Source organism: Pelecanus crispus, chromosome 5 (genome assembly GCF_030463565.1).
Source record: "Pelecanus crispus isolate bPelCri1 chromosome 5, bPelCri1.pri, whole genome shotgun sequence".
Classification (NCBI taxonomy): domain Eukaryota; kingdom Metazoa; phylum Chordata; class Aves; order Pelecaniformes; family Pelecanidae; genus Pelecanus; species Pelecanus crispus.
The window spans coordinates 60006672-60016960 of NC_134647.1; the positions used below are offsets into that span (position 1 = coordinate 60006672).

The 10289-nt window shown below is 43.9% G+C and overlaps 1 protein-coding gene across 1 annotated transcript; it reads right to left on the reverse strand.

The window, feature by feature from the left end:
• Positions 1–279: 279 nt before the first annotated feature.
• Positions 280–9342, reverse strand: TYW3 (tRNA-yW synthesizing protein 3 homolog). Its single transcript, XM_075710902.1, has 7 exons — positions 9154–9342; positions 8717–8725; positions 8358–8420; positions 3453–3551; positions 2552–2623; positions 2136–2269; positions 280–1247 (listed from the first exon to the last, which is right to left on the reverse strand). The coding sequence occupies exons 1-7, from the start codon at positions 9340–9342 to the stop codon at positions 1025–1027; spliced, it is 789 nt and encodes a 262-aa protein (XP_075567017.1). The 3' UTR covers positions 280–1024.
• Between the last annotated feature and the right edge of the window lie 947 nt (positions 9343–10289).

The window sequence follows — 10289 nt, forward strand, 5'->3', positions numbered from 1 at the left end:
AGTGCTAGCGATCACTCAGTCATAAAAGGGCGGGCTCGGAATTCATTGTTGCTAAGGTTTACAAATTCACCATTTTTCTGAAGGATACACTACGAGCATGGAGTGACTTTTCCAGTGGTACAATACAGGAATGCACAAATTATTACACTGTTTTATATTTAACATTTATTGCACCTCAGTGGTTCATAGCCTGGTAAGAAAGCCTGTTACTGTACACTTTGGTTGACTTTCTGCCCAACAGCTGGAACTGAAGCTGGGTGCTGGCCACATAGAATGATATGTAAGTGAGCTAACAACTATCACCACACAGAGCTGGCTAAAAGATGCAAAGAAAAAATAACAGTTAATGGCCGCTGGCCAAGGGAAGCAGAACACACGAACACAGCGGGGCTGAAGCCTGAGTGAAGTGCAGGAAAACGGCATCAAATGTGCTGCCCGGTGCAACAGTCAGGAAGGATCCTGGACACACCTGGCTGAAGCCGGCATAGAGCAGTACGTAACTTCTACTTTTCTGTTCTAACCTCTGCACCAGGTACTGTTCTTCAGCTGACCAATATGTGGCTTTGTGTTGTTTGGAAGGGGCTATCTATACTGTGCACACTGTTTTACAGAGGTCCTACAGGGATTAAAAACCTTCAAGGATAGCAACCCAGTTTTTAGAGTTTTTCTGCTCTGCAAAAATCAGAATGCCTAAACCCAGCATTTGGAAGTGAAATGCTTCCATAGAGAACATGGCCAAAGACTGTAGCAAAGCAGTTCTTTCTGTGATAACTGACAGAGTAAAAGATTGTTAATTCAACAGTGCTGTTAAAAAAACCCCAAAAAACAAACCCAAAACATTCTAAGAATTTGTTCTCTGTGTTTCTGTGACACTAAACCTTGTTCACAATTCTGTTTAATTACCTTTTTTTTCTGGTAAATGTCCATGAGAGTGTTACTACTTAGAACAGAGCAGTATTTATATCTCTTACAAAGAGCAGTACCATTATTATTCAGTTTGCCATTTGCTTTCAAATGCCTTAGTCTATATCATGATTTCAGCAAAAATCTCAAGATTGATTTCTGTATCATCCTCAGGCTCCAATTCTTCATTGTGATCCTTTGGAGAGGTGTGTACGTTTTGTTCTTGAATGGTCTTTCTCTTTCTTCTGTGGAAGTACACAGAGCGATTCTTATCCGTCTCATCAGAAGGTGAGGTGTTTGCACTGACAGCAGTTCCCAAAGCTAACTCTAAGCTTTTGTATAATCTAGAAAGAAACAATTGTGTAGTTACTATTTTTGTAGGCTTGCCCAGGATCTGCAAAACTACTCTGAGAAACTAATGCTTTTGTAATACAACCAAAACATGCTAAGAGAAGAAAATCGTTACTAACACTGAAATGTTCTGGCCAATACTGGAAGAAAAATTAGGAATATCAGCACATGTCCTTGTGTATGCCATGCCACTTCTCTCTGTAATGTTTGTGTGTTATAAATCAATTAGAGAATGTACTCATGTGCCATTAAGCCCCTGTTCATCTTACAGAAACTATAAAATGGTATCAGGTTAAATATCTGATGAATGATAGCATTAATTATCAGATGGACTGCTACTATTAGCAATTACTTTTAACTTCAACAACTACAGAGATTCTCAATGGACATACAAAAAGAAACTGATCTTAGTACATGTAGGTGTTTCTCCAGCGTCCTTTTGATCCTCATGCTCTTTGGCTCTTCTGCCTATTCTGTTCCTCAGCTGGAGACAAAAGCCACAAAGTGTGTGTAACCTTCCACTGCCTTCATAAATCATCAGTTTTGGAAACTATACAAAGCATTTAGTGGATTAAAGTGTGCACTGCAATCTGAGTACTTCTGAAATGGTTACTGTGTTAGAATAAGAAACGCTGTTATCATTAGAAAAAGAAACTTAAACCCTACTCAGTAACAGAGACAGTATGCAAACTCATGTTGTTTATAAGCTTTTGCTTAAACAGTTTATAGTCTTCAGAGTTTGAAAAATTAATTGAAATTGTATTTTAGATTTCGGGGGAGGTTGTCTGGTTGTGGTTGTGTGTTTTTATTTTTTCTTTAACATAACCACTCTCAGTTTTGGATTTAGATGTCATGAATAGGACTGGTGTACTCTTACAAACCTGTCAATCCTCCTTGTGTTTTCTTCCATTTTCCGATTAGCTGCATGTATCAGAAATTCAATATATTCTTCGGAGACCATCAATTTCCCCTTATGGCTCAATGGAACTTCTAAGCAATGAGTGCTCCGGACAGCCTAAAAACACACACAGCGGATTTACCTAGAATAAAGTTTTTTATTTTCTGAAGGTAATTTACATAATGTGGGGAGTTCATTACAGGAAAAAACCCACTTATCCACACAATTGGTTAGTTTGCTGTCAACTAAAGCAGAAAGGTATTTCTTTGCTAAAGCATGCCCTGTGATAGCTGTCAATCACATTGCAGTTCAGATCTTGGCTCATAAAAAAAAAATCAAGGTTAACAGTAATGCTAAGATTTTGTTACATTCCTTACAGGTAAGCAGAAGAGTCCTTACCATCATAATTTTTCCTCCTCTGCCAACCGTAATACCAGAGTTCCTGAACCCAGAATCGATAGCCACTGAATGCTGCAGAACAAATAAATACCTTAAACAGGTCTTATACACTTTCACAGCAAGAAATAATTATGGATGGGTTGAAATGCAGTTTAGAATCTCAGTTTTGCAAAAAAACTTATTCAAAACTATCTCCCCAAATTAATGCAATAATGGTTACATTAAAATGTTTTTAAGATCAAACCCACGTAGTATCACAAACTGTGGTTGGTTTTCAAAGAACCACAGTCAATCCTGATTGCCTAATCTTAATCCATTAGTGCAGATGGGATATTAATGTCTCTCTGAGCACTGTACTGTTTTATCTTGAAGAGCTGCTAACCATACAGACAGTTGTGCAACACTTTTATAGCTAGAAGTGCAGCAGTACTGTAAAAGAAGGTAATCAGCTCTCTTCTACATTAATGAACGAACAAAGCCATCATGCATTACTCTCCAGAGTCATTCTGGAAAAGCAGAAGGCAAAGGTACTACTCAATTAGTTGAAATACTGGAGCCAAATGGCCTGGCCAGTAGCATAATGACATCTACAAAACCCCATCACTTTCAGCCAGCAAAAGCAACCCAGGCTCACTGGGAAAAAATTTTTACCAGGCAACCTGCTTTAGCTCGAACACTTAATTGTAGTTAAGCAACTTTGTTTTCTAAAAAGTACAGCAAAATCTCTACTAAGTTTAAAGCTATGTTTTCTTCATCAGCTTACTTTTATTACCCTAGTTATTAAACACACACAACATCTGGGACTATTCTTAAGTGCTAAAGCTTACTCAGGAGCCAATGCTTTTACAGCAAGGAATATAACAGAACAACAATGTAACATTGTTACTTGATATAATTTTACCAGAAGCTGTGCATCTTGCAGCTCTTGACATAGCACATGAAGAACAAATGGTTCAAACTTGAGCACAACGTCACCAGTGGCTTTCTCTAGTGCTGTCATCTGGAACATACACCAAAACATTTATATTAATACTGGAAGTGTGTGCTGTTACTACCAAAAAAAGAGAAAATAACAGCTAGTTAGTGTGTGATACAAGCATTAAAAATGCAGCAAATAAGTTCCAAGCAATCAGGTTTGTTCAGCTGCTTTTGATTTTTCATTGCTGATAATACACACAAATTCCATGGATTACCATGATTCTGTTTGCTAAACTGATTAGGTCTGATAGAAATTCATCGCAAGATAGACTTCAAAAACTTGAAAAAGTGCGCTTCCCTGTTTATTTCTTTGTACATTCAAACGAATGGATACAGTCAATACAGTGTGGGAAGAGGACTGTTTTACTGCAATCGGATGAAACCTGAGCAGGTTTTTTTAGGTTGTTTTTTTTTTTTTAAACTGTTCTTTAAAATCAAAGGCATTTAGTTTCTGAAGTACATTTCTCAACTTCAGAAAACCTTCTGGGGTTCAGCAGATTAAATTCATGGCCTAACATACTTGATCACATTTTAATCTTAGATTAAATAATAATGCATAGCCTACTGTATAAGATTATAAAGATAAAAAAAAGAGGTTGAAACTAGAGGCATAAACCCACAAGACAAGAAAAAAAAAACCAAACAACTTCATAATTGTAAAATTCAAGAAATTACCTTCAGACCTCTCAGTTCTGCTAGAAGACTGAGACATTAGTGGCAATTTTTCCTGGATTTGCAAGTGTGAAGAAAGCTATGTGACATTCTGCATGGCTTGCTACTACAATTTCTCTAATTTTCTGTGCTGTCTTTATGCAGAGGAATCTGATATTACTTTCTTCTATTCAGAAAGGTCACTTTGAGGCAGTTATATTACTTATTTCATTGTATGATTATTTAATCATAAGTACTGTTTGCCTTCACTTGCTTAATTCACAGCACTAAAAAATTTGCTATGTTAACTTGAAAAATTTCAGCTGTTTTCCCATACTTTGTTGTTTTGTCTAACCCTTCTCATCTTATAAAATGAAAATATTCAATAAAATATTCAGGAAATAATCAAATTCACATGTTTTTTAAGACATGATGGCATAAAAGAAAACTGCTGAAGTAACACACTCTCCTTCCCTTTAAACATTGAAAAGTATTTAAATGTATTTATGCAGCATCTCCTCCATAAATGTTCTTATTTTAAGTTGAAAGCAGGTCTTTCTGAATGGCTAAGTTTGTAATTTGTGCACCAGATTTTAAAAAATGCCCGAGTAACCACAGCTGTGCTAAAGCTGATGAGAAACAGAAACAATCAACATTGCATAATGCAGTGTTGTACAGAAATACCTAAGCTAACTTATTTAGCATTTGCTTGGGCCTGGAAATGAGTTGCGTTGATACAGTGCTCCACTGAGGTGAATTCACCCTGCCTGAGAGTGTGCTAGCACGGTCAAACAGCTTCCTTATCCAAAGCTGGGCTCTGCAGAGTTCTGCTGGGCTCTGTGGTTTCTCTCCGCAGCACAGCACAAGGCTGGCTGTGTACACTCCTGAGGCCCCTGCATTGTGTAGTGTCTGCCTGGGCTGTGCTGATTTCAGCAGGAATACAAATACATGCAGCAGTCGGCATTCACAGTGTGTAACACAGGCCAGGACCTGCCATGGATGCGTGTGTTCCCTTTTCCGGCACGTTTCCATGATCCCTTTTCAGACGCTTTCCCATGTTTGAGAACTCTGTTCCAGCCATCTGAGCAATACAGTGTCCTGCTTCAGCAAAATGATCGGCATCCATTGTGGTTGGAAGCCAAGTTAGACTTGTCTCAGACAAGTCTAACAGAGAACACGTTATTAGCTGTGATCAGCATGTGTGATATTGGTAAGAGTATTTTTAAGGGTTTCTGTTTCTCTGAAAAGGATAAGTAATTTAGCAGATACTCTAGAGGTAGCTTTTCAGCAAGAATACAACTAGCTAAGAAAGACACATCGACAGAAATCATCTATGCATGTTAGCACTGCCCCAAAGCTGTCTTACAACACTTGCCTCCTCAAAAAGCTTATTAATGGAACAAAGTATTTTCAGTAAAGGTTTTTTATTATCTTACTGCATCTAAATATTTCATTTCCTGCAAACTCAATTTAATAGGGAAATACTGAAAGTAATTTTCTATTAAGTCTATGAAGTCTGAGGCCCTGATTTGCTCCCAGTGAAGCTGATGGGAAAACACCCAATGGGAATAGGACTAGGCCCTTCATCTCTAAAGAGTCAAAGTCTAATTGCTGTCATGACATGACAGAAAGTACCTGTCGGTGATATGTAAAAAACCTCCCACAAATGAAAACCCCTCTATTCCGAACACAGGAGCAATTGCTAAAGTGATATGAAGCAGAAAACAACTGACTGCATTTAATGAGTGACCACAGCAGCACATTTAGAGTAACGCAGAACTTTGTTCTAAAAAGAGCGTACGGCAAACGCCTTCACTGCAGCACTGCACAGCTGCAGTCACATTACTGGCTTGGGCAGAAGTTACAGTCTGACAAGGGCAGCACATAGCCTGCTGCATTCAGCAAAACCTGCTCACGAGAAAGGGATGAGATGACATCTCGCTCGTGAGAGATGCTGTGCTGACACTCAAGCTAGACCTCTGGAAGGTTTGTCTGCAATATGCAAAACCAGCAGCTGACAGCACACCTTACAGGTCTGTCCATACAGTCATGTGGACAAAACTATGTGTGCCTAGGTCCTGGTAGAAGCAAATGCTCTGCACACGCACATCTTAGAGTATTAAACAGCAGCTGGCCAAATTCTGGTGTCCATACATCCAAAAATCCAAAGTTGAAGGTGGTCGAGATTCACACCAATAGTGTGTCAAGGGAAAAAGTACACCATTTCAGTTTTACACTATTGTGTAATTATGAGATTATATTTGTGTCATATCAATAACCTTGTAAGAGGTACTTTGTAATACATCATCCTTTTTCTCGAAGGATTGGGAGGATAAAGGGATAAAAATAAATTACAAAACAAATATCCTATGTTCATATTGCTGAGGTTAATCTACACAGCGAGGTCAAATGATCTAACAGCCGAAAAGCACAACATACAAGATTCTGACTTCCCTTCTCATTTCTTAAATACTGTACTAGCAAAGCTTTATCATGCATTTGAGTATAGTAGTTTAAAAATTAATCACAGACATTTTTCTTACACTTGCAATTCATGCATTAAAAAAAAAAAAAACCATCTACCTGTTAAATGGAACAGGAAAAATTAGAGTATTTCCTCTCATAAGAGTCAGCAACAACCCACTGTGTCCTGCTTGGCCTGAAATTTGCTGATGGAAATTTCAGCAAGCTCTGCTTTGCTAAAACAAATACTAACAAAGACAAATATTTTGGAAGAGATTTTTTTGTGCATGTGTGAGAATGTATGCATATAGTAAACTGAGCTATGAATTCAGTTATAGAATTTTGACCCTGTAACCACTTCTTTTTTGGGACAGACAAAGCAAAGAGATGTATGCAGAGAGCAGACTATTTTGAAAGCACACTAGAAAAAAAATCCTACTATATATATTTTTTTACATTTCAGGGGATTTTAAGATATTAAATTAAAAATGCAGTATAAGAGATTCACTGTTACACTGGTTTCAGGTGTCTGTAAATGAAAGGCTGTTAGCACAGCAAGCTGGGCTCAAGGCAGTTTTAAATTCAAGACAGTTTTTTTAAGTCAAGACAGTTTTAACTGTCTTGAAGGAGTTATTACATACAAAATGAACCTGCTCACTGGCATGTTTACCTGAACACATCTACATTTAATGGAAACAAAGGAATTCATTTTGGTTGCTTCTGAATTGCTGACCAAAACAAAGCAAGAATGGCCATAGCTTATGAAACAGTTAATGAGGACAACACAAAATATTTGTTAATCACAACTGACCCATTCTGAAAGAGGTATTACAATTAGTGCATTAACGTGTATGTCAGGCTCTAACTGTTGAAGAATGGGATAAAGACCACATTATCTTGCATCTGTGTCCTGCAGGAATGTTGCTGCTTGAGTAAGCATCATCTCAGCTGCTGCCTGACACAGAACTTTTACTAGGCAAATACCTAGCTTCATACAGTGATTGTTACTTTGGTATTAACAAGGAACATACTGTTTTCATTTAGCCCAGTGTAGTCTGCTAATGACTAGGTCATCACTGTCCAAAGACCAGCACATATTCTGCAGAAATTAAGCTTATTTTACTTCTGGATAGGAGGGCTTTTAAATCAAATCTAGTCTCCATTTGATACCTCGCTGGCAATCCAACAAGAAGGGAAAACAAAGAGCAGATAAAAAGCTGCAGAAATTAAAATACTAACAGTAATCTTTCAGGAAAGGAAGAACTTGCTTAAAAAAAGCATTATTTTCACTTATTCTGAATAAGGAAAGGGCTTTGAAAAAATAAGAGTCACTGTATCTTAGATTTTCAGAAATTGCTTTTTGAAAGACAGTCTTCTGCTACAGAAGCAACAGTAATTACTGACTTCCTGTTGGGCTATTGTGATGTGGCGATTATGTGACTCCAGACAGTAAGAAATTATTCAAGCTTCATATTAGCTGCATTTACAACGACACAGAGAATTTGGTATTAAGCTTAAAAGCATTCTCTTCAAAACATGTCTTAAGAATTTAGTGAGCAGAGAAAAGTTTATTTTGAAATGAGAGTGTCAATTCATCTCAGTAACGGGAATAAAACCACTACAAATTTCTTCCTATTTTACATAATATGTTTTCTGTGACATTAAGAACACTACATTAAATAAATGTAAAAGTTACATTGTATTGTCCTCTTACCACATCATCCTTGATACACATTTCGTGTGTTACCATGAGCCACGTGCAGTTTTTCTTCTGGATCTCACAGCTGTTTGTATCCTAGTAATGAAGAAAAATGATTAAACTAGCACTACAGATGGGTGATGTTTGATCTTGTGCTTGTATAAAAAAAGGGTCCTTCAGAAGAAGTAGCATCGCTTTTGAAAAAGCATGTTTTCTTAGCGTACGAAAATATATTTCCATAGGACGAGTTTCAAGCTGACTTACCTATGCTTATGTATGTTCGCAGTCAGAGAAAGCTGTAAGACTGAGGTCTAGCATTAGCAAGATTTATGTCCCAGCAAGTGACATGAAAAACTGGAGTAGCGACAGCGAACTGCTGAAGGCTGCCTTCAGCACCAGCAGCCTTCTACCGTACCGCCTCCCAAAGCCTTCCACACGTCAAATGGATTTGCTTTCGGAGCTGCCACGCCGCCCCCCCCGCACACTCCCGAGGGGAGCGGGGCACGGCACGGCGTCGAGGGTCTGCGCCGCAGGAGCGGGAAGAGTCACGAGCTTCCCTCGCCTCACCGAAGCGGCCGTGAGCAGGCAGAACCCGCCGCCCTGACGGCTGCTGAGGGGCACGGCGGGAGCGCGGCGTGCCCGCAGCCCCGGAGAGGCACCGCCGGAGCCGCTGGCAGCCGCCCCCGCCTCGGCCCGGCCAGCTGCAAGGGCCCCGAGAGCCGAGGCTTCGGCCGGGGTCCCCCAGAGCTCTGCCGCCGCGACGGGACGAGCGGGATCTCCGGGACCCCCAGCCCCGCGGCGGCGGCGGGGCGGCCGCGGCACTCACCGCGGCGCCGCCCTGCGCCAGGACGATGCGGCCCGAGCAGGAGCTGGTGGTGCAGAACTGGGCCCGCCCGTTGAGGAGCTGCACGACGGGGGCGGCGCGCTCGTCCAGGGCGCCCTTCCTGCTGCCGTCCGCCCGCGCCAGCCGCTGCGCCTTCCGCTGCCAGAAGGCCGCCATGAGGGGGCCCCGGGCCCGCAATGGCGGCCCCCGCGCCGCACCTACGGCGGCCGCCGCGCGAGCCTGACGGGAGCCCGCGAGGGCCAAACCTCCCCAGGCGACGGCCGAGGGGCGGGCGGCCCGGGCGGGGCGTGGGACGCCCGCCCCCCGGCTGCCTCCGCCCCCGCCGCCGATCGGCCCGGGCCGGCTTTCCGCCGCGGGGGCAGGAGCGCTCCGGAGGTAGGCGGTGAGCGCCACGGCTCCCCGGCGGTCACCGAGACTCGGCTCTGCCGGGGGCGGCGGGGCGGGGCGGGGCGGGGCGGGGCTGGCGGCGGCCCCGCGCTGCCCGTGCCGGTTGTGCCCGGCGCGCGGGGCCGGGCTCGGCAGGCCGAGGCGGACACGGCCGCCGTGCTCCGGGACGGCCCTGCCAGCGGCAGCCCCGGGGCCTCCGGCGGCGGCGGCGGGGGCGGGGGCTGACCACAGGGGCGCGTCCGGGGCGGGACCTCCCCGCCGGCGCGGAGCGGGGGGGCGGCCGCGTTTCCCTGCTGAGCGGCCGGTGAGCCTGCCAGGAGCCCGATCAGGCCCCTCTCACCTGGCTGTGCGCCTGCTGGCGACGGAAGACCAGGCTCCGCTTCCCGACCGCCCCGGGGCCCGCGCTCCCGGCGGCTGCTCCGAGGCGGGGGAGGCTCTGAGCGGCTCCGGGCCGCCGCGCCCGCGCTTCCCTCCCGTCCCGTCCCGTCCCGTCCCGTCCCGTCCCGTCCCCTCCCCTCCCCTCCCGTCCCGTCCCGTCCCGTCCCGTCCCCTCCCCTCCCCTCCCCTCCCCTCCCCTCCCCTCCCCTCCCCTCGGCTGGCCGGGCACTCGCAGAAGCCCGTCTTGGTGCCCGCTGTCCAACCCCAGCTGGCCGTGGCCTTCCCGACCCCATCCCCGCCTGCTGGGGGGTCGCCTCCCGGGTCCCCTCTCGTTGCCC